Source organism: Toxotes jaculatrix, chromosome 6 (assembly GCF_017976425.1).
Source record: "Toxotes jaculatrix isolate fToxJac2 chromosome 6, fToxJac2.pri, whole genome shotgun sequence".
Lineage (NCBI taxonomy): Eukaryota > Metazoa > Chordata > Actinopteri > Toxotidae > Toxotes > Toxotes jaculatrix.
The window spans coordinates 18,873,548-18,899,046 of record NC_054399.1 but is presented as its reverse complement, the minus strand read 5'-3'; the positions used below and the strand labels follow the sequence as shown (position 1 = coordinate 18,899,046).

The following is a 25,499-nucleotide window of genomic DNA, read 5'->3' as shown; positions in this document are numbered from 1 at the left end:
TCTGGTGGGAAGCAGAAGGAGGGGAGTGACTAAAGTGGCATGTCATAAGTGTTTGAAGTTACAAGTTTGTCAGTAAGCTCAAGTGTGTGTCCTGTTTAAGTGTTCTACATGGAGGAAACATCCTAAGTGAACACGGTGTGATACAACCTGCACATCCCCTCTCTCAGACATATGTATACTTATGTATCACACACATGTGATACATAAGTTCTTTAGTCCAGCTAGCTGCAGGCAACAGTAAACGTAATCTTCCATTATTTGATAACAGATCAAAGAGGACGAAGAAGAGTCCACCCACATAAAATATAGAGCATGCAGTATCTGAGTGCATATGTGGGAGCATTTGTGTTTGAAGGAGAAAGTTGTATATAGTTATACAAAACGTGTGGTTGTAGTGGTGTTTTTTTTTCCTCTTTTATCTTGCTTCACCCACATTCCACTAGAAGAGGTGACTACACAGACATAGATTGGTAGCCTCTTGTCTCAGAGTTTCTTCCCATTACTTTCCCCTTCATTTATAATCCTTTGACTGCTCTCGCTGTGTGCGTAGGTGTAATGTAATGGAGCGCCGGCACACAAACAGGCTCACTGTGCACCCAGAGGCAGTTGCGCTTACTTCAGACTCAAGCAGGCCGTTTTCTTCGATAGCTGTAGAAGCATTGCTCATTCCCTTTTCACCCGCAACCTCCTCCTTTCCCCTGCACACTTCACGCACTCACTCACATTCAATATCACATGGAGATGACAGGGAAGCTGTCTGAAAATTGACCAAGGTGAAAACACAACTTTGCTCCTGCCTAAGGGACATGCAACAGAACATAAAAGAGACGAAGAGGAAAGATCTGTTGATTCTTTCCTGGCCAATAACCTAAAGACAGCCAAAGACCCACCACACGCAAGTGGATTCTCAAAGTCCTTTCCGACAATGTTTGCTTATAAAGGATTGTTCATTGGTTTCTTTGAAAATGCTACTACCTGCTTAGCTGCCAGTACTTTAGATTAGCTTCTGTCTACTAAACCTAAACTACAATCCAAGTTACTATACTTTAACATGGAGAAGGAAGCATGATGGACAGAGATCACACATGAAAAAGAACATGTCCATCATGATGAGTCCATCTAGAATGGTAATTATACCATTGTCATGCAGCACCCATGATAAAATGCAGGATTGTGTGTTTATTGTGGAGATGCAATCATCACACAATGACCTATTTTTAATGTATTCATAGACTTACCAGCTGACAATTATCTGAGGGAATGCAATTATTTCCCAGACAGGCGCACAAAGTGTGTGTGTCCATGTGAGTACGTGGAGGGAGCAGGGGGTACTGATAAGATTTAAGACTGTGTGGAGCCATGTGGACAGAGTGATGGCCGTGTCACATTTTAAATTTAATGGCGTAAATCCTATGAAATATGAAATGTTGTGACTAATGGCATCCACAATGCACATTATGTCAATACACACACCTACATGTACATAGAGGCAACACAAGGACATCCATCACACACCACCTGCACACACACACACACAGGCATTCAATCGACTGTGATTGCTTGTGCGGCGGTTAATATTCAAGTCTTAACTGCTGTCAGATGGCATAGTGATTGAGCTATTGAAATATCTTGTTCTATTCAGTACACCGTCCCTGTTGGGCCATTCGCGTGCATGTATGTTCAGTGAATTTGTGTGTGTGTGTGTGTGTGCATGAGAGTGTGTTCAGTCTCCATAGCGCCCACTCATCATGAAGGTGGTTAAGAGAAAGTTTTTCCCTGGTGTATATCAGTCAGGTTACACAGAGTTTCAGTCTCTCTGTGAATTTTAGTGCCATTTTTTTTCCTTCATCTACATGAAATCCGCCATTTCACTTGCATTCCCCAGGCTCTGCTGCCACAGGACATCGAGGTCTTATTTTCAGTGGCATTTCCCACTGAGTTTGAAATGTTTTTACTCTGAGCAAAGACAGAAAGACAGCACACAGACACATGTCCTGAAGGTGGTGTAAATGTAGGCTCGATTGAACCTGGGGTTTGACCAATTGACTGATGCAAATTATTTTTGAATTAAAGGTCAATTTCTGCTCATTTTTAATATGTCTAGATTTTAATATGCAAAATTTTATTCCCATAAGCCTAGTTATGTTAATATTTAACACAGAAAATGAGATGCTTCTTTTTAGCTGGATTTTCCTCTAAACAAATGTGATTGTAGATTATTATTCACATTATTGCAAATGCAAAACCAAATTATAGCTTACCTTTCATCTCTGCAGCAATAGTATATTTACTCCTGCATCTCCCATTTACTCCCTCAAGCATTTTCTGCGTGGTTGGGTAAAGTGAAATTTATTGAAAACCAAATGCAAGCTAATCACAACATTTAAGAGACAAACAGAGAAAATTAGTAGTTCATTGCATCAGCAGGCATTGGTTTCAATCCCTGGGGACATGGCTTTGTTCCATTAAGAGGAGTTAGCAGATTTCACTGAGGAAAATCCTGCATAATGTTATTTAAGTCAAATAAGTGTGCTAGTAAGTACACATTTGTGCTTTTAGTAAATATGCAGTGTTTAACAAAGTGCAAAATGTATGTCCAGTCTTTTTTTCCCCATATCTTCCAACCAAAAGAAATGACTGACATGTTAGATTCCCACCAATGCTCCAAACGTGCCTGGTAAACCCCATTTGGACAGGCCGTTGGAAAGTGAATTTTTTCTGAAGATGCTCTCTGTTTGTCAGTCACTGATAAATCTATTCTGAATTTCATCTCTCCTCACTGTCTGCCTATTCCATTAGGAAAAGAAGATCACTTTTATGTTACAGCAAGTCAAAGAGCTGAGGGCTCAGGGCCTGTCTGTCTGGTGGTCACAAGTGTGAATGTTTGATTGCGTATGTGTGTGCGCGTGCATGTGAGTGTGCATATATGTGTGCATGCCTCTATCCTCTCGCGTCAGTGCTTCAAACGTCTAATGTAGTGATAAACACTTTGTGAGAGCCCTGGAGAGGGACTGCATGTCAACTTGTGTATGTCTGCCTTTACACACACACACACACACACACACACACTGGCCCTCTTGCCGAATGTGTTGCATCAAAAGCATAAGCTGAAACTGCCTCTCCTCCCACTTGTCCTCCCCACTCTTTCTTCCTCACAACTCCTCAGTGTTACGATCCCAGATAAGTGGCAAGTTAACATTTCTATACCTATACAACACACAAACATACTGTTGCGGGTACACTGATACCAACGCTTCTGGCACTTGATGGTATGAAGGGTAATGGTGCCTGGTAGATAGCAAATGCTACATTAGGTAACAGCAGTAAAAACACTGACTCAATACATGCAAATGTTTCTGAGCACCATGAAGCTGTGGAGTGTAAGAAAATGATTTGAAATGTGGGAATTTATTTAGGTCAGGTTTTTGGTTTCATTCATTGTTACTTTTATGCAATTTAAAAATTGGCACCATTTAAGTTTGTTCATTGGTGGTTGTAAAAAAATGTTATTAAGTAATAGCACTGATTTTACTGATTTTATACTGTGCCTCCTCTTAAACGCTGGTGAGGGTGAATGTGGTGAAATAGGTCAGCCATTGTCCGTGAGACCTGGATGGAGAGCTATGTTGCAATGCACCATTGGATTCAATTCGTCAGTTCTGCATGAAGATGATTATCTTCCAGTGACCAAAATAACAAAAAGTAATATACAGGCGCATTTTTTAAATTTCTTTCTTTTTTTGGGGGGGGGGGGGGGGGGGGATGGCATTTAGCTCTTTCAGATAAAATAGCAGGGGGTTTTTTTCTGAATACATGACATTTTGCCTTTGTTTTTTTGTTAGGGATCCTGTTTTACTGTGTTAGGTTTTCATCAGAGAATGGAGTAGGCAAAGCGGCAGGTCATGCAACAACACCAATCTCAAGTTACCTTTGAACCAGCAGAACTACTGGAAACTCCTCAGTCTCGAACCCTGCCCAGCTGCAAGTGAAAATAATTTTTTTTGAAATATTGCATACTCATACTCCACAGACCTGATGAAAACACTCACTGAAGTGGAGGTTATGGTTTGGGCTGGCATTTTAATAAATATTGAATAATTGAACAGAATTTTTTCCTCTTGTTTTGGATTTTTTTTTCTCTCACATCAATCCTCATGAATATAGATGGTGATTTGTTTGCAATTACCCTTGTGTATCTGACAGTACAAGGCATGCCTGACTCAACACGGATTTGTTTTTTATTGATGCTCTCGTGTGAAAGATAAGGCATACATATTGATATTCCATAGAGCAGATGAACATGTTGCTTGTCTACTCTACGGCCCATTAGGCTTAGTCTCCCCTAAAATGCCTTCAGGTGTTGCTGTCTGTTTTTAGCTGATTGTAGAGTGAGCGTGTTTCTGGCTTGTCTAAATGCAGCTCTTTACTCAGTACTGTGAAGTTAATGTTTTATTTCCATTTCTGGTTGTTGGAGTTGATCTGTGATCTTCAGCTTGCTTTCCTGAGAGAACACCTGGTGAACTAAGGCGTGTAGACAAGCGTATATATGTGGGCGAAAGTGTGTGTACGCCTGTGCACAGGTGTACATGCTCCTACAGCATGGCTCAGTGGCTGACATGTTAGACCAGAGTCTGATTGGATTCCACGCTCCAGAAACATTAAACGCAGTGACTCATGGACAAAGGTTAAAGTGAGGTGTGTGTGTGCATGTGTGTGTATATCCAGAGTTTTTTTGCATTACAAGTGTTTGGATTCATATCTAAGCATGTCCACCTGTAACTGTGTGTCTGTTTAAGTGGGTTTTGGTACAGATTACATATCTTTTCCTCTGTGCATGTGTGTGTGTGTGTGTGTGTGTGTGTGTGTGTGTGTATGCATAGCTGCTTGCTATAGACTAGTGCATGCTGGAAGAGAGTTCAATTGTCCTTCAGTTCAAGGTCAATGAGCTGTGCCCTATCTCCCTGCTCCATCTATTAGCTGTCCAGTGGAGGTTCTGGGGATGGATGGATAGAAAGCTTTGACCCTGAGTTAAACACAATCACCTACGAGTAGGGAAGGTTACTGTCAAGATGTAATCAGATACAGATTACGGATTACCTGTTTAAAATTGTAATTGGTAGAATAATCCATTGTATGGATACGTTTAATTAACTGTCAAGAGTCTACCATCCTACACAGTCCAAGCCCTCTCTTATTTTTTTAATACCTTCTTCTACTAAATCTTTTGTATTGTAGTACTTAATATCATATTGATTATTAATTATTTTGAATTTCATTTTAACATATGGCTTACTGTTACCAAGTCTGTAGACTGTAATCCCTTTGTATCTAATCTGCTTCTCCTCACATTTGACCATCTATTCACTCTGCTTTTATCTGCTATTAAATCTGCTTGCCTGCTGTTCTGGGGATGGGTCCCTTCAGGTGGGAAAGGACATTTCTACTCTCAAATCTATCAATGGATCTACCAACCCACATGCTCCTCTGAGCACCTGTCTCCTCTCCAATCTCCCCCTTCTCTGTTTCTAAGGATTGGTTTTGAACTGTGTTAACCAAAAAGCTGTCTTCACTGACTGATGGGCCACAGTCCTCTTGGCGTGTGTCAGCTTTGACATAGCCAGGTGACAGGATGAAGGGATTGAAGTAGCACAAGGATGACATGCCCCAGTGCTCTGTGTGGATTTAGGAAGTTCTCCCTGGAAAATGGCAGATACCAGTATGTTATATGTGGTGATGTTTCAGTGCTGAAATATGATAAATGTGGCATTGGAAATTTTCTGGTTTATCTAAAAAGAGCGTGATGAAATTCTTTTATGGCAAAAACAGGAAGACTGTACTCGTATTCTTTCACAAGTAACAATAAAACTTCCTTATAGTGTCAGAGGAAAGAAGAAATGAAAGGCTTCAATGTATTTATTTTGTTAAGCCATAGAAAAAAATAACATGCACAGACAGCAGAGCTGTGGTTGTTGAGCAAATGACATTCATTTCTCTGAAACAGAAAGCAGCAGTGTTTATGGGGAAATATGCACATTACACTGGGAGACATTAGCACTAACAGCACCAGTGACCTGAGATAGTCTTTCGGACCCCACTGTATATATCATATATATCATTTCTCAGAACCTAAGGAAATAGCTGTAAGATGGGGAGGGGGAGCAAAAGAATCAATGCCACCTTAAACCTCTTGTTACTCTTGGAGGATGTTGTGGTAGGGCATGTGTTTAATGCAGCTTGCACTCCTGTGAATTTCAAACTTAAGCCAAAGTTGTTTTTATCCATTCAGTGAACTGCAAGCCTCTTCCTGTAGTGGAAATAAAGCTATTCAGAGCAAAGTATCTCTCTTGTAGCTCAGTATCCCAACGGGAGCCATACTAACAAGCTGCTTATCCCAGCCTTGTTGTTTATAGCAAACACACCTGGCTGACCAAGCTTTCTGCTTTAATGAAGAACTCTTCAAAGCATAAAAACAAAGGTCTACGTGCAACACGTTATCACCCTCTGGGATAATGCAAAATATGTTTATAATTTTCATTAGCAAAAAGCCTCTTGCTGTTTGAACAGAAAGTTTTTGGGTTTTTTTTTTTTAAATAATCACTTTATTTGCCCAAGTGTTTGTTTGCACAAACACCTTACGTGACCCCCAAATCACCTGAGCTTCTGCCGGGATGCCACTGATGTTGTTTATGTGCTCATGTTAATTAAATTACTTAGTTTTGAGTGGGGATGATTAGCATGCTAGCAGTAATAGCTAGCAGGGAATCCAATAGCCTATTATCATAATGAGTCCCTTTGGCGTTCTGTGTGGGTAGGTAAGAGAGAGAGAGAGAGAGAGAGAGAGAGGGAAGTGGTTATGTCGGTCGACCAGAGAGGAGAGTTACATCAAAGGACAAGTGTTTTTTTTTTTTTATTATTGTTATTTAATTCTTTATTTATTTTTTCAGCAGAACACATGATTCAAATTGATTTGTCTAACCTGGCTAGAATTAGATAATATCACCTCCGGGATATGCCAAATAGGAAACATTCTGCTATTAAACCAAATACGGCAATACACACACATACCAACAGCCTCAAAAAATTCAATATGTAAAAAGCTGAAATATTATTTATCATGCTTTTTGAAACAATTTCCTTACTGTCAATAGCCTTGAGCTCCTGTGGAACCTAAAATCAACCCTTGCACAGACAAACACATGAATATACACGAGGTATTCCTGTACAAATATTCACACACACACATACACAAACACTCCTGGAGGGGGTTCTGCACTGCGGCAGGCACCTGCTGCTGTGTCCCCCACTCATTATACACCTGTTTCCACATACTGGACTTCTGCTGCACATATGCTCTCGACCTTGTGCTAAATATGGCCAGCATCATGTTTATCTGATGTGTTTTAATGTAATAAGGCCTGCTCTCATTGTTTAAACGGTTGAGGTTTTTTGATTGCAGTTGAAATATTTATTTTTCTTGAATAATTCATAATATATGCTTTCCCCATGAGGCAGGTTTACCTGTTGTTGTTTTGTTTTTTTTCCTCCTCGCTCTGTATCCATTGCTACCTTCACAGCCACTGCATATCATCTTTTGCTCCTGCACCTCCTATACTTTGCACTGCCACACTTCCAAGTAATGTGTACTTTAAAGGCGTGCTCCTCAGCTCCATGCACAGTGACTAGTTTGACTGTAGATCAGACCGTTTCTTTTACTCTCACCAGACACCAAAACCCAAGAGCAAAGGAGGAAGTTCTGGAATTGCCCTCTGCTCATTAACTCTAAACTTTAACACCAGCACTGTCTTTCATTACATCTCCAGAGGAGGAGGGGAAGACAGATTGCTCAATATATTCCTACTCCCCCGAGGACTTTATATACAGTTATAAGTTAACTATATCTGTCCTCTTACTCACATTTTCTCTCATCTACTTCCACATGTGCTAATGTGTGCTTCCAAAAAGACTTTAAATGGATGTATACTTTATTTGACAGTTGACTTTAGTTTCTTAAATTCACTCTAGTGACAAAAGAACAATTATACATTGTGTATAGAACACATATAATTTTGAATCAATAATGATAATAAAGTTGAAGATTGTCTCTCAAAATGTTAACTGTCTCTATTTTTCATCCACCTATCCCATTCCTTCTGCAGATGCCAAGGCTTGCCCCTCCAAAGATTTCCAGTGCCGTAACGGGAAGTGCTTGGCGCCCATGTTTGTGTGTGATGGCGATGACGACTGCGGGGACGCCAGCGACGAGGAGAAGTGCTCGGCTCCCACCTGCGGTCAGCACGAGTTCCGTTGCAATGACTCAGAGTGCATCCCCGCCCTGTGGAGCTGTGACGGCGACCCGGACTGCAAGGACAAGTCAGACGAGTCCATGGAGCGCTGCAGCCGAAGGACAGAACCCCAGAAACCTCGCTGCCCAGTGGGCGAATTCCAGTGTGGGAGCGGCGAGTGTGTCCACATGAACTGGAAGTGTGATGGAGATGCAGACTGCAAGGATAAATCTGATGAAGCAAACTGTCGTAAGTCGACTGCATGGAGAATAAGTGTGGGAATGAGTGTGTAAATGAAAGGACTTTTAAAGGATAATTCTACTGTCTTTTTAGAGATTATCAAGAAAGCCCCAAGAGCCCAGATTTATCCTACTGTTATACTACTAAGAATTTTCTGTGTTGGCACAGCATGATATAGCATTTTCCCAGTGCAATAAAACTCAAATGTTGCTCAGAAGTATTGGAAAAGCCCATAAAAGAGTAATACCACTGACATATACCTTAATTAAAATGAACATAGCCAGTGTAATTCCTCTGTAACCACTTCATGATTTTCAAGCTCTAGAGGGTGGCCCTGACGTCACTGCACATGCTCACGGATGCAACTTCACTAGTTTGATTTACTGAGAAAAATAAATTATAAATAACACTTACTAATAACAATTTACAATATATTTTTAATTGTAGTATGTAATGAAGGAACATGTCATCCAATTGCAATGTTATGGTTCTTTTCCGTTCTATAAGCCATGCACAGTACTAGGAAGTGAGTGAGTACATTGTTGGCTGGTGTTGTAGTAATAAAAAGTTAATACCAGCCTTAGCCTTTAATGATGGTGATAAGTGGGTACCAACAGTAATGCATATCTTGTTGTGGAACAGCAGCTGTGTGTGTGTGTGGCTCTCTGCTACTAAAAGACTACACTTCAAAGGGTGACATGCCTTGTATTGTGAACAAAATTACATGACAAATCTTGTTGTGTCACCAAATGACTGAAGGAAGATCAATGCAAACTTTATCGTGATGATCCGCAGAGTGTGTTGCCAGGCAACCGTGTGATGTGCAGAAGCAGAAGGAGAACCTCTGAGTGCGCATTTGACCGTATGTACGTGTTCTGCAAGTGTGTGTGCGTGCCTGTGTGGTAGGTGAAGGTCCTTCATCAAGCGAGGCCCCCATCTGGTCTCCTCTTCACACTCCCACACACCTTTCAGGGAGATAACAGCAGCCTCGCACATATGACATGATACAAGCACGCTGTGCTGCCACACATATAGTCATACTTCTATTTTTTTGAGGATACTCATTGACATAATGCATTCCCTTAGCTTTCTAAATAAGATATAATTTAAGAATTCTGTTTCCAGGTCTGGGAAGAATAGCATAAGTGCATTGTAGGCTTGCATAAACAAGAACAACCCCAGTAACATAATGGCATTGTCCTTTCTGACAGAGTGACATCAAGTCAAGTGGTCTTGCCTGGTCTACACGTGTCTGTGAAGCCATCTGTCTTAATAACCTTGTTATATTTTACAAATATGGTGAGACAGGAGCTGCATGTACTATATGTATTTGATTGGGTCTGTGTTCATGCTCATCACAGTGAATAAAAGTGGGTGGTTGTTGGTTTGTGTTAAATGAGATGTAATAGTTCGAGATGTCTGTGTAATGTAAATGAGACAGCAGAGCTCAGCTTGGGGAGGTGCAACATTTTAATGTAAATGAGAAATGTCTCCAGTTTGTTCTCTCCTCCTCCTCCTCCTCTATTCCATCAAGCTTTGCTCATTCCCATAGCCCCGTCCCCTGCTTATAATCGCCCATCTTATTTGAAACATCTGTCTCAATAATCTTGTGTTATTTCATAGACATGCTGAGACAAGTGATTGCGAGCAGGGGGGGCAGGAGGTTAATGTCAATGAGAAATGGTCAAATCGTATCTCTCGTTGGTTCTCTCCTTTCCCTCCTGCCTCCATTTCTGCAGATGGCAATCCATTATTATTACAATTCATCCTGGGGATTTATCATAATTAGCCGAGCTGAGATCCCAATCATTTGGCTGAAAGAATCAGCACATTTTGTGATAGCACAGGATTATGTCTTCCACTCTTTGCTGATTTTAGCATTAACACGTGTTTGTCTTTATTTTTTTATTTTTTGTTTTGAACACTGGGAGTCTGAGTCAGCTTCCCTGCGGTTTCATGTAAATGTGCGCACATCCTGCAGCATACATGCATTTAGATTTGGTAATTTTATGTCTCTGTTTGTGTCTGCTCACCCACAGTACATGAGTAAACTTGTGGAGGCGTGCTCTATTGGTGTGAAACTGTGTGTGTGGCTGTGTTTTATGCCATATTTCCTGATACAGTGATTGTGTGCCACGCATTTCTGTGGGCTTCACGGCAATTGATCATGTCTGCCTTCATTCCCTGGGCAGAGCTGGTCCAAAACACAGCACATGAATAATTAAACAGCCAGTTAAAAAGACGAATGAGTTAAATAAACCTGCCCTCCGCCGTAAGAGCAAGCACAAACAAATACCTATACACACGTGCACATACACACATACTCGATAGGTCACTAGATGTGGATTTTCCTCAGACAGTGAATGAATACCTGCCTGGTTTTCATTTCCATTGGGGCCTTTTCTGTGCAGGTAGGAGCTGTGTATGACTGATTACTGCTGGACTGAAACACACAAGTTGGCTTGATGAAGGAAGCAAAATGCATTTTGTGCTCACACGTGCACATCTTCAGAGATTCGGTACAGGAAGAAAAATCATGGGCTGAATGTGATTGTGTGTACTTTTGAAAATGCTCTGTACTGGTGATACAAACCTCTAGATTTTTATCTTCTCATAGATGGGACCACTGGATGACATTGTGACTGGAATGATAATGTTGCAACTCAGCTAATTCTAATATATGTGTATGTGGTTTGTGTCCTTCAGCCCTGCTTACATGTCGGCCCGATGAGTTCCAGTGTGGTGATGGCTCCTGTATTCATGGCACCAAACAGTGTAATAAAGTTCATGACTGTCCAGACTACAGTGATGAAGCTGGCTGTGTCAACGGTAGGTGCCAGACGAGTATAAGAAGGCAGGCATCCATGCAACATGCGAACAACTCCCTGACTGTCAGCATACAGTATGTCATCCCTCAGATGATGTACATAGTCAAACATTGGCTTTCCCTCTAAATGTTGTTGTAAAATTCCAGTTTCTACTGTGAAGAAAATTGGGGATGCAACTCCAGCAAATTTAATCTCTGTGTGCAAATGAAAAGCTCTATGCATTTTTTTTAGTCCCTGTTATACTTGATTACCCTAAAAACTTGTCCAATTTCAACTTTAATACTTTTAGCGAGGTTCACAGGGGAAATAGCAGAGACGTTACACAGATGGCTGTGTTTGGCTACACTAGTTGATTCTGCCCCACGAGAAACTGTTTAAAGAGAGAAATTTTAAACTGCTAAGTAGGAAACACAGAGAGGAATAGTAGTGTAAGAGAGCACAGTGTCAAAGTATTTAATGAGTCTCAGTATGTTAAGATTTTAAATCTCCTAAGTGTTCATAGTTTTGTTTTTGTTTTTTTTTGTTTAACTTCACACCATCACACACTTCAAATGGCATACACAAGACTGACGAGTACTGTGGCACACAAACCTACATTAATTAAGTTGCTGTGTGTATTAATTGACACTGAATATCACCTCTGCTATAGTGTGTGCCCCCTCCTCTACCATATTGAAATTTTTATTGCATTCAGCAGAGCTGGGGTCTCTTTCAAGGGAGCTCAGCTTCCCCTGACTGTTCAAATCCTGTCATGCATAAATTGTGTACAGAGCCTGCACCTTTATTTTCTTTTCATTGCATCTTTTTGTGCTCAGCTGTACAGTGAGTTACATTACATATGACAATCAAGGATTTTTTTCTTTCCTAACATGGCTATCACCTTGACTTTACATACAGAGAGACACACAGAAAAACTCAAGGTCATCATCAGACGCTGCGACTGTCAGTGAACTTTATCTTGAAACCAGTGTTCTGAAGTGCAGCTGTGCACCTGAAATTAATTTTTCACTCTTCACAGTTTCTGAAAAAGGCACAATACAGTACAAGTGCATACACCTGTACATGTGATACACTTTTTTGTGAGTGGAAACTATGACAACAAAAACAGGCAAGAGACAAGAAGGTTGTGGACTGTACAACTGTGCTTGTGTTGTTTTTGCTCACCCTGGAAGTGACATTCTGCACAAAACAGTGATAATTACTGATGACTTAGCTAAATGATCTGTAAATAGTTTTCCTTCCCTCCAAAATTCTGATGTTGCAATCACAAAAAAAACCCAAAAACTTGTTTGCAAAAAAGCTTGCAATTATGTCCAATCCTCATAAAGAAGAGATCAAATCAGAAGAGTTACAAATTTGGCCAATCACAGCATTCAGTGTTGAAAGCCAAAAATCCAACTTTACATTCACTAAAGCAACATCTTTGACCAAATGTTAATGCCTCAGGCAGTTCCTTATCTTTGGGCTGTCTGGGCTTCTTTGTTTTTTGCCCTTAGTAAGCTCCACCCATTAAAATCTCAGCAAACCATATGTAACCTTACATTTCACCCTACCCCTATAGTAATAGGTAGGAACAGCTCTTCCTGAGGTCAAAAGCAGCACAAATTCAGTTCCGGGCTTACTAAGGTGCCACATTTATTGTACATACCAAAATCTTTTTACTCCCCAAAAATAATGACATTTTTTAAGTAGAACCAACTGCACTGCAAACTATGATATGTTTGTAATTTGCATCTTGGTAGGATTGGAGTTCATCTTACAGAATACTAATTTAGCTGTGCATGATTTTTTTAAGACACCCACTAAACCTTCTGTACTGGAGACATTTCTCATTTACATTATTAGCTAAAAGGGAATGTAGTACAGTAAGTACAACCCTATTCATAATCTGTTTTATGTTGTGTCTTCACCACAGTCACAAAGTGTGACGGGCCTAGAAAGTTCCGCTGCAAGAATGGGGAGTGTATTGACAGCAGCAAGGTGTGTGACAATGTGAAAGACTGCAAGGACTGGTCTGACGAACCCATGAAAGAGTGTGGTAAGATCTTTTCTCTCTGGTTCTCTTCACACAGAATAACACCCACATACTCATATACTCATTAGTTCGTTCACCATTTCAGGCATAAGTGGATGTACATACATGCTAATGCAATAGCAGACATCAACTACTTCTAATGTGGGTGGTCACTCTTCTTAGTAAAAGGAGCTTAATTTGATCGAGGCAGGGTAAATCAGGACATTTCTGAACTGCCACGTTATGATCAAAGAGCCCAGCGACTCTGCCCTGTAGTGCGATCTTAACCAGGAAAACGTGACTGGATTGCTTTGCCCATAAGGGGCCATACAGATTATCAGCACCATAGATAATTACCACTTAGCGAGCTTCAGTCACGGATTTCACATCACAACCAATGCAATCCAGCTGCAAATAGAGTGAGACAGCTGAGGAAAACATACCTGTTAATAAAACCTATCAAGTAAATGTAGCTCATGTAATTGCAATTCAAGTAACTTGTGATGTATCAGTGAAATTTTACTCAAGTGCATGAACATGCCGAGGTCTGTGACGTTGCTTATGGAAGCACAGCTTCACTCTGAAAAGACGTGTGATTGTGCTGCTCTCTCTGCTAGCTATGATCTTAAGGCAGTATTGATATACTCTATAATGAGACTTACCTGTAACCACATCACAACCTAGAGAATCCGATAATTCCTGAAAATGGTTAGAAATGAATTTAGGAATGACAAGTCACAGGAAAAATATGAAAAATCTTGAGGAGTGAAATTTACTTATGAGTTCTCATAAGGTCAAATTCCTCTATGTGGTATATAGTGTAATTTGGTTTGGTAAGTACAGGGACACTTGAACAGTACATCCATATATGGCTGTTGAATATGTCATTCCTAAACTATGGTTACTGATATCCTGCTGTAACAGCGTCTATCCTTTTTGCAAGGCTATACTTTGCTATATTTTCCCAAGATTTTGGAACGTGGCAATAGGGATTTGGTCTGATTCCATTTAGCCACAGCAGCATAAAGGAGGCTTCAAGTGGCGATGATAAGCGATAAAGCCTGGCTTGTAGTCAACGTCCCAGTTCATGCTTAAGGTCCGGGCCTGCCAAGTTTTCCTCCTCTCCAAACTTTGAATACAATTTCTTTGTGTCTTTGTTTTGTGGGTTTTGTCATGGTGAAAAAGGAAAGGCTCTTCTCCAAACTGCTGACACAAAGTTGGAACAGTCCAAATCATCTAAAGTTTCACTTACGCTGTAACACCAAGATTTCCCTTAAAAGGGAACTCCACAGATTTCACATATCAAAATTAGGTGATTAGTCACGTGGAGTACTGCTCAGCCTGTGGAAATAGTAACCCAGTTATGTCACAAGGATTTTCTTTTTACACAAGGGTCAACTTTTTCTTTTTTCTTCGTTGGAAACTAAGGGCATGAAGTTTGAAAGACATTTAACACAAAAGAAAAGTAAAATGAAAGACACCAGTATTATGCAGTGAGTATCCAGCATTTTTAGAACTTTGCCAATATTAGGGACATCAGCTTTTTTATTTAGAGTCCCCAGCTGTAGGGAACTGCAATACAAAGGCATAGCCAAAACTTCGCCAAACAAAAAAAGAAATAGCCCCAAACCAAAACAACACCTGAGTGGCCACATACTGGAACCGTCCTTCTAGATAAAAATGAATTCACTGCAATATTTATAGTTTTCATGTTTTCACATTCCTTTACTTTAATATTATGTTGATAGTGAGCTACTTTGTTGTTATCTGATATAATATATTGGCTATTTATAGATTTCAGCAGTAATTTTAGCTAAATATCATGGAATTTTCTTCTTTTTTTTCTTTCTTTTCTTTTTCAAGGTCTTTCTCTCCCTGTCAGTCTCTCTCAGTTTCTATTCTTGCTCCCTCTCTCTCTCTCTCTCTCTCTCTCTTTGTCTTTCCCTCTTCTGCCTCGTCTTCCTGTCGCTCAGTGGTACCTGTAGCCTCGAAGCTTAAATCTTTAATGTAAACCGGTAATGAAGTACCAGCTTTAGCTTTCGGCACTGATCCCTCTCTACTCCCTGGAGGGTAGCTGAAAGACAAAAGGATAAATGGAGGCGCAAAAACAGATACAAAGAGGAAGAGACACAGAGGAAGGATGACTGAGAGATGGTCCAATCTGTTCTGCTAAAAAACAAAACAAGGAGGAAATGGGGAGAATGAGATGAGAGGATGAAGGAGAGTGTGTGCTTGTGCAACAATAGGCATCATAGTCGAGTGGCACCTGGTACACATGGCCAAACTCCCTGTTGGAGAATGGATTGGTTCCAGGCGTGTTTGGCTAAGACTCTGCCTGTGGGCCATGAACACACACACACACAAGCAGCCCCACATAAATATACTGTACACACACCCATTCCCTTGTCTGTCATTTTCTACCACTTTCAAGCTCACTGTCTTTCCTTTCTGAACGGTAATTTGATGTGCACAGACAGACCTGACGGGACAAAATTATCTTAACTGGCAGGATGATTAAAACACACACACACACAAACTTATGATGTGGTTTTTGTCTGTCCAACTCTTTCTTTGTGTCTGATGCAGGTTGAATTGTTCTGTCCAAAAGTCTGCTGGAGTTATTTCATCAATAAACTTCTCTTTCCTTGCCTCTATCGCTCCCCTTTTGTCCCTAACCATTCCTCCATCCTTCCTCTTACTGCCCCTCTCCCTTCAGGCCTGAATGAGTGTGCAGACAACAATGGTGGCTGCTCCCACATCTGCAGGGACCGAAGAATTGGTTATGAGTGTGACTGTCCCTCTGGCTACAAACTCCTGGATAAAAAGACTTGTGGAGGTAAAAAAAAAAAAAAACTTTTGAGACAGAACTACTACCAAATCTGGCCGAGACTCTACGAGAGATCAGAATTTCAGGCTATTAACCCTACTGTTGACAATATTCTGGTTAAAGGAACTGTTTGACAGTTTAGGACTTCCATTGGAGATTATTGGCAGTTTCTACATTTAGAATAGACGTAGATCTGGGAGCGGATGAGCTTGTCATGCATTCTGGATTTAGGAGCAATTTAACTGGAGCTATTTCTTAACTAACAGCCACTGGCTGCAACACCACACAAGTCCCATCTTTATAACACAGGTTTCAGGTCCAGATTGTTGGATGGATCTGTAGAAGATTAGCATAAACCCTCTCTTAACCTCATTACTGCAATGTATAACAGCAAGACACCATCAATTATAGTAATGTAATGATATATCTATCTTAATTTTTGCTATATTTCACTGGAATATTCTTGTTGACTAATATACAGGGTTGTTAATGCTGTTCACCTGTGCTCACTGTGTGAGTCTATATGGCAAAATCTACTGTAGCTGAAGATGTTGCACAGTTAATAGGCAGAGAATTGCAGGGTTACTCATCTAAAAAGATTAAATGTCCCTAAAACCACAATGACACATTTTTACATTTCTACTTCTAAAACCGGTTAACAAGATACATAGCATAAATAAGACACCTCTGAAACTGCCTGAAAGAGACTTGAGAGACAGCAGTTTCCCCTGCTTCATGTCTTGGTTGCTAAGCTTGACCAAACATCTCAGTGAGATCAAATTGGTATTGAGCTTCTGATTAGGCTGTTGGTTTGTTGGAAAGCAAGCATTTCTCAAAATGTTGGACAGTTGCGTTCATTTTATTTGATTTTAAGGTCTTCACATGCACTATACTGTGACTGTGTCTCTCTGTTGTTCTGAATGATCTAGCCGGGATAATATTTCTGTCTGTTGGACAGGTGAAATATTCTGTGGACAGAATATTAATTCATACAAACGACCGTCCGGTCCATCAAAACACGTGAAGGTGTTCAGCCAACAGGTCTTCTCTTTGACTGAGAGGTGGTAGAGTCCAGTGTTGAAAACAAATGATGATTTAAGTATTGTATCACAAGTTATAGCATTCACATTTTCTATCCAAGAATTAATCCCCTATATTGAAGCTCTTGGTCTGAAAGATGTAAATTCAAGAAACTCAATTTGAAGAATCAAACTCTCCTTTGAAGTGATGAGTATCTTTATAAAGCTTGTGAACTTATCAGATACCGAACATGTATTTCTTTTATTTCTCCCTCTTTAGACAAAAAATGACTTTGAAATGACTGTCTTCATCGTTTTGTTTTGATCTTGAATTCTTCATGTCATGTTTCTCTCCACAGACATAGATGAATGTGAGAATCCAGATGCCTGCAGTCAGATCTGCATTAACTACAAAGGAGATTATAAGTGCGAGTGCTACGAAGGCTACGAGATGGACCCTGCCTCTAAGACCTGCAAGGCCGTGGGTGAGCCATTTATCACACACACACGCTCACACCCATTTGTATCGGTAGAGACACACACTGTCATAGATGGATGTTCTCACCAAAATTATAGAGACCTACACACCACTTACTCTTCCATTCCAGCAGCCCTAACTACCGAGTCACATCGCACATCGTTCTCACACTGTGGGACTCTGTGAAAGGAGAGCCTTGGTTTGTATGCAGGCCCTGCACAGCAATCTGTGCAAAGATAAATATTTGCCATCTTCTTCGGCAGTCCTCACTAATGAAAAGTTTGCAGCCAGCTGCCCCTGCTCTCCCTGGAGTGTCAAGGGAAGGATGTTGTGTGGGGAGGGGGCCTTCCCACTCACTATAGGACACGGGCAGGGCATGTACCACTTGCTGGCCTGGGTTGGCCTGGGTAAACACTCCAGGACAGGGGTATGATTGAAAATAAAATCTCATCCTCAAAGCTACACCAGGCAAGATTGTTACTGAAAAATGTTCTGCCTAAAACCTGAGCCGAAAATGCAACTGTAGCTTGTCAGCTGCTCCTAAGACTAGTTCTGAAAAGCTCAATGGAAACTTCTAGGTGTTTTGGATCAGTTTACCCCATTCTCAGTCTGTTACAGCTGGCCTGTCAACAACCATTCAGTGACTTGTAGATAATATTTTCCTGCTACTACTGACAAATTAGATCTTTTGATGTTTAATAATGTTATGATAAAAGTGGATATACTGTATGTTTTACACCTAACAGTGCCAGAAAGAAACCAAAGAATCTTCAACAGCTGTAATCAGTTGTTCCCACTTCATTAATGATGTTTCCGTCCTCAGACCCTCATTTGGTAAAATTTATATCACCTAACTGTGCTGAAAGCATACTAGACTCTCAGTGCAGTTTAAAATTCACAGAATAGAGGGACACTAGCTGTACCTGCAGACCTAGAGGGGATTAGAGGCTATAATCGGTGCATTATCAGTGTTTTATCTACGCTATAAAGTTCTACAGGAGACACAGCGTCTTGCTATGGTAGTGTTAATGCCTTGCAACTAGACCTTTATTTACAACGGGAATGGAACCTTCAACGGATTGAGTTACATAGCAAATTAACTTTTCTGCAGGAGGAAAAAAAAAAGATAAGAGTTTTATTAGTGATTACCGCCATCGGTCTTAGGTTGAGTCATTATACTGTGAACTGGTCTGGTAATGAGAGAGCTTAAAGCAGAAAACAGGCCCTCACTCTTAAGCTAAGTGGCATAAAAACCACCATTGATTGCTTCATGTCTCTGTGTGTGAATCTTTATTACTGTTAGGCAGAGCAAACAGCCCTTGTCAGAGGCCAGGGCATTGAGAGGGGAAGACAGGCAAGCAGAGGGGAAAAAAGACAAATGGATGGATGCATTGTATGAATATCTCTCTGCTCATTGAAGTAATACAGAGTTGCATCCCCACTGTTGACTGTGTCATATGTTATAGCGTACCAAAGGAGACAGAGAGAGGAATAGACAGAAAATGTGACAGGATTATTGTTTAAGTTGAGGTTTATTTATTCAGCGGCACAAATAGAAATGGGACCATAAATATAGAGATGCCTGCTTTGTGAAGCTGAGGTAATGTGGACTTAATGAAGCTGCATTTGACCGTGAACTCATTTCTACACACATGTATGCCCAATCACACACATGCACGCCCAAAGACATCAGCATACATATACACTTTGGATTCTGGTCACACAAATGCTCATGTAGTTATTTTGAGGACTCATGGTAACATTCGTGCAGAGATGCAATTCCCATGTGACTGACTGGCAATGAGGAATGTTGGTTTCTTTGATGAGATGTGACATGTGCCAAATGCCAATATCATTTGCACATATTGAAGTTCAGGCTGTAAAATGACAGACTGTTTTTTTTTTTTTTTTTATCCTTCTGTCTCACACAGCACATAAAGCAAAACACACCATCATCAAGCTACCCACAATGCCATGTATAAATATATTTTATTCTACGTTTCCTAAATGTGTTTGCTGTTGTATGCAGATGATTATGACAAGAGTTACTCAAAGCTAAGCTAAACTCTCTGCTCTGTATGTTCTCCAAGTGCATTTCATCCTAATTCTAACACGTTTTGTGTAGATTAATTTCAGACTAATATGAAACTGTTACACTAGCAATGCTCATTAAAAGTAAAGTCCCAGGTTGGAGTCATAATGCGTTCCCTCTTTTAAGCTGGTATTTGTGTATGTGCGTGCGTATGTGTGCAGTTGCATTAATATGCTGCAGCACCCATTAAGTCTCCTGAAGAAAGCCTTGCTCTACACTAATTGCATTCGTTGTTTTTGTGTTTACACCTTTATGGGTGTGAGATGCCACTCACTGAGTCGTCAGCTTGAATTATTATGGTTTGTGTGTAAGAGAGAGAGTGTGGGAGTTTCTTCTGAATGTATGAGATGGACAGAGAGAGGAAAGGGGGTTGTGAGAATAAACAGCCAATCTACACAGACAGGATTTTCTGTAGTGTTTCTTGACCAGTTTAGTTATCTGTCATATATACAGTAAACCAGGGTTGTAACAAAACTGCGTTTTAAAGTTCAAAGACAAAGAGATAATAAGTGATGGATAGAAATAGAAAAGCACACATAAAGGACAATATCACCTATCCATCATTTCTCAGAGTAGGACAAGGATGTACTGTTGTGTTGTTATTCTTCATTATTATCATTATTTTATGTCATAGCTGATAAGTCACTCACCATAAAGACAATTATAGTAGTGTCATTTCTGGAGAAAAATGTTTTGCCAAAGTCCACATTTGTATTCTTTTATGATTATAAAAGATGCAAAATGAAATAAGGCAATTTTAATTCTGTCTCATTCAACAAAAAGCAGGTCTGCTGACAACCAAATGATGACTACCCTGCAGATTAGAAGTGTCACTCATCACAATGAGAGTGGACAACCTTGGCTGTTTTCAAATATTCTTGAATACATGCAGACGATTAAATTGCTCTTTGACGACAAAAGACAGCTGAGCCCTTTAAGGTGGTCAAATAAAAGTTCACAGACAGGAATGAGAATAGGGTGAGATCAGTGTGATAGAATAGTGGGAACAGATTACAGATACACACACACAAACTGGCTGATAAAAGCAGGGCACACTGTCACAGTGAAGCAGAGGAAATTTACAAACTGCCTTTGGACCAAAGTCTTGTTTTCTTTTCTTGTCCTTGTTCCTTTCTCCTGCTTTTTGTTCTCTCTCTCATCTACAGTGTACTGCAGGCTTAAACAAAGTGCCAAGAGCAGTTTGTGCCACACTTGACAGTTTGAGCACACACTTTTCAAAATGGGTTTAAAGCAGTGGTCAGATTTTCCCCATTGTCAAAAGATTTTGCCATGGGACCCAAGATGTTGTGGAACACTGTCAAACCTTTTTTCAGAAGTTGTTTTTCCTTCTGTTTTATGCTTTTAATGCATCAGCTCATAACATTTTATTCTGTCTGACTGTAGGAATATTAATCCAGAATACAAATTTGCACTTGTATATTTATCATCCATATCCTGTCTGTGAACAGTCTATCATGCCTTATAATGGCTGTAGCCTGAACATTCAGATGCACAAAATGATACAAATTTTTACGCTTTTATTCGAAGAAGAAAATACAGCTCTTTCTTGTGGAGACTCTGACCTTCCACCACAGAAATAATGAAGCGTTATATAACTCGCTTTTGTCATGAGGAATGCTAGCAAGTAGGATGATATTTTGGCATTTGACACAAGTTGTTGACAGAAAGTTTACTTCTGTTCCTTGCTGCTGCATCTACTCATTATCGTATTGCATGGTCAGTATGTCTTAACGAGCATGGCTGACCTAGACATGTGTGTCTACTGTCAGACATAACATCATTATAATAACCTTATCCGCTGTGAGTCCATTCAAACGTCCCCATCAGCCTGCAGAATTTGACACTTTTGTTTCTGACCTTTCTGTCTGTCGTTATGTTGGATTTTTCCTCTTACTTTGCTTATCTCTGCAACATAAACATCTGCTTTGGTGCAGATCAGATCAATGTTCCTGCAGTGCCTCACGGCATTTACCCAGCCTGTATTTATCTTTTCACCACATTATCTTAATTGGCAAACGGTGCAGAGTGGTCGTACAGATTAAAATATATCCAAGGGACCCAGTTCTTGTTAAGAAAGCTGACTGTTGTTCTACTGGGATCTACTGAGGAGAGATAATATTGCACTTTTTGATGACATCTTTAACGCCATGGACTGGGGACAACAGTGAGTCAGCATTTTTTTTGCCTTGAGGAGGGCATATCGCTGCGACAGCAGTGATGAGGGATAAGAGATGTCTTGAAAATGTGAGTCAGGGGGATTGATGAAAGAGAACCTGGATCTATCTCTGTCCTTATTATACGTACTTCAAAATGTTCTTACTTTATTTTTTCATCCTGCTTTCCTCTCTCCTCCTCCACCCATTTGCTTTTCTTTTCTTCCTCTCTTAATTACGTCCTTTTACTCTTCATTTCTCTGACTCTGCCTGCATTCATCACATTTGCTTGTTCCTCTCTCGTACTCTCTCTCTCTCTCTCTCTCTCTCTCTCTCTCTCTCTCTCTCTCTCTCTCTCTCTCTCTCTCTCTCTCTCAGCAGGTGAAATTGATGGTTACAAACCCAGAAGTCAAAGGAAAATGACTGGATCCAAACAGTACTAGGAATGTAATATTTTCTCCTAGTAGCCCGTAGTAAACCGAGGCTAAGGAAACCTATTGAGGCATGGTTGGCTCTGTGTGAAAGAATGTGTGTGCTTGTGCGTGTGTGTGTGTGCTTGCAAATGTGTGTTAAGGAAAGGAGCTAGAGAATGAGATGGGTGGGCATCAGTGGGAATAAGGGCTAAAGATAAAGAGGGAAACAGGCAGACAGAAAGAAATTACAGGGAAATTATTGGAGTGCCACTGGATAAATAATTTAGATGATGTAGGGATAAATTAAGAGGATTTGTTTAAGTGGAGTACATGAGGTGAAAACATTTGGGTGGCTCTACCGTATGCAGGCATGCACACAAACTAGGATATTTTTTGTGTCTATGTGTAAAGGCAAAATTGACCTTGTCAACTGCATGAGAATTATTCAGATGCTTGAGTCATGCTCACCTTCAGCCTGCTGAAAAATGCGCCCCAGGTAACTGATGTGCCAGCAAACCTCACATACTGTATTCACCTGAGGATGAGAACCCAGAAACACACTTTTGACACATGGTTGCGCTAAAAATAGCTAAAACTGTGTGTTATTTCCAGTTGTTGATCTGCTTTATTCACAAGCATAATGTGCTTTGTTACTTTAAACAGCAGGACGCACACTCACACAAACATTCAAAGACAATGCTTTTAAGTGGATGTGTGCTGCGTAAGCCTTCTGTGCTTTTCGTTTGGACCACCTCACGTGTGTGTTACTTTCATACAGTGCATAATTGTTTGAATAATTGAGTGAGAAACATTGTGTGTGTGGGTGTGTGTGTGTAGAGAATATATTTTGCTTTTAAAAAGGATTATTTAAATGATTTATTTATGCTTGCATCATCAAAAATACATGCTTTTATAACCTAAATAGTACAAATGCAAAACAAGACCTCAGTTAGCTCACATTATGTTCCCTCTTGGGAATAAGAATCAACACTCAACACTACCCACTGTATCTTAGAAGACAGCAGTATTTCTAGGTTGTTAAAAGTGCTGCTGAAGTCATAAGGGAAAAAGGACTTGAACACACTGATTGATTTGCAGAAGATAATTGCTTCAAACTGTAATGCCAGTGATGTGTTGATGTTGTTGTGTCGAACAGTGTGGATTGCACATCTGCAAAGATGTGGATTTGCAGGTTCACCTTCCAAATACAGGTTTGAGATATATAGCACAGTTTGTGTGTCATTGTCAAGATCAGCAGATCTTGCCTTGCTACATGTACACTGTTACATTTATGATTGACAGTGTTGTAAATGACCTATGTCGAGTCGAGAGCGTGTTGAGAATGATGAATGTTCTCTTTTGGGGTCACAATAGTAGGTTAATGGCTGTCAGGGGTCTCCACCTACCCCCCTGAGCTTTGTGGCCTCCCTGTCCCATCCTGCCAATGTCAAGTAGTAAATAAATGGCAGAGAATGTTCTTCAAGTGAAGTCCTTATACATTATTGTGACATTAATGTCTTTCTCGCTCCATCAGGAAAGAGTCCGTATCTTATGTTCACCAACCGCCATGAGATCCGTCGCATTGACCTGCTGAAGAGTGAATACACACAAGTGGTTCCCACACTGAAAAACGCTGTGGCCCTGGATGTAGACGTTTCCACCAACAAGATGTTCTGGTGTGATTTATATCATCAGAAAATATACAGGTACACACCTACACACACCCACACACACATTTACAGTATGTATGATTTGTGTGAAATGAGTGAGGCCTATAAAAACCATGAATTGCGCTGTACGGAGTTAAGACTTTGGGAGTTTAGATAACGCTCTCTCCCCACCTTTCCGCCAATCTGTCATTCTCTTTCTCCTCTATCCATCCATCTTGTCTGCTTCAACCTGTCACACCTTCTGGTAGCGAGGCAGACACACCTGGGGGCTGCATGTGTGTGTTGCGTGCATGTGTGTGTGTGTGTGTTAGTCACACCTGGAGGGCTGTGTTATCAGTCTGACAGTGAAAGGTGGAGCTGTTTGTCCTTCACACACACACACACACACACACACACACACACACATGCGCACACATACACATTCATACACCATTACACATACCGTAAGTATATCATTGCTGTGGGAGCTTACGTGTGTGTGCATGTGTCACCCTGAGGGCTGGCTGGTAGTGGGAGGGGTCTTCTGTGATCTCAGCTGAGCCATATGCTCTCTCTAATTTCACTGCCTCAATAATCACCACCATTACTCATCCGCATACACACACATTAACACACGCGTACATACACATACTTCTACACAAGCCCAGTGATACACTGAAGGGCTTGTGACAGGGGAAGGACAAACAAACTAATTTGTCATGATGAACTTGAAGCAACAAATAAGCACACACAGTCACTTTAAATGACAAGCAGCAGGACAAGTTGTACAGTTTAATCTACTGTGGTTGTTTTTTGTTGTGTTTTACCTCCTTTTCAAAAACAAATACCTGTATACATCCAAAAGAATAAAACTATACCATCCGCAAGGGTGTTGCATGTCATGATTATTGACATTTGCTTACCCCAATCAGAGAGACAATCAACAAACCAGAGCTTAGTTGGCACAGTTAAGATTAGTGAAGTCATCTTTCTTCATCGCTAACTAGCTACCACCCATGGTGACACCCATGACGGACTGTGACACATCTGTGCTGTAAATCAAGATACAGAAACAACTCTGAATCCAGACATTTCTTAGACCTTTGTGAAAAACATAGTGCTTCTTGTCTCTGTGATGTGTGAAGAAAAGTTGCCTCACTGTTTCCAGCATTTATGATTTTTCCCTTTTACATCCTCACTACTTTGTTTCTCATTTATAAAACTTCAAGAATGCTTGACCGCTTCCATTATTTGCAGCCGTTTTAAAAAAGCTGAATACCTTGAATCTTAATGCTAATGACATGATTGATCTCACCTCCTATTCAGGCATTTTACTTTCCAGTGAAGTAGTTTTCCCTCTGATAAAGGTGTATTTTATCAAACAGTCAAGCAGTGTATTTAAAAGCGATTGGCTCTCACCGTGACGCTGTGGCTTTCCAGGCTAATTCATAGTGATTAGCATGTTACGGGTCGATGAGTTGTT

The 25,499-nt window shown here is 40.5% G+C and overlaps 1 protein-coding gene across 4 annotated transcripts in view; it reads left to right on the top strand.

Annotated features, from left to right (window-relative positions):
- Positions 1–25,499, top strand: part of lrp8 (low density lipoprotein receptor-related protein 8, apolipoprotein e receptor) — a 158,895-nt gene that overhangs the window by 103,905 nt on the left and 29,491 nt on the right. For all 4 annotated transcript variants that reach the window (XM_041040106.1, XM_041040105.1, XM_041040104.1 and 1 more), the window contains exons 5-10: positions 8,157–8,531; positions 11,229–11,351; positions 13,266–13,388; positions 16,081–16,200; positions 17,570–17,695; positions 23,902–24,073. In XM_041040106.1, coding sequence (XP_040896040.1) covers positions 8,157–8,531; positions 11,229–11,351; positions 13,266–13,388; positions 16,081–16,200; positions 17,570–17,695; positions 23,902–24,073 — 1,039 coding nt within the window. The remainder of the gene's footprint in view (positions 1–8,156; positions 8,532–11,228; positions 11,352–13,265; positions 13,389–16,080; positions 16,201–17,569; positions 17,696–23,901; positions 24,074–25,499) is intronic.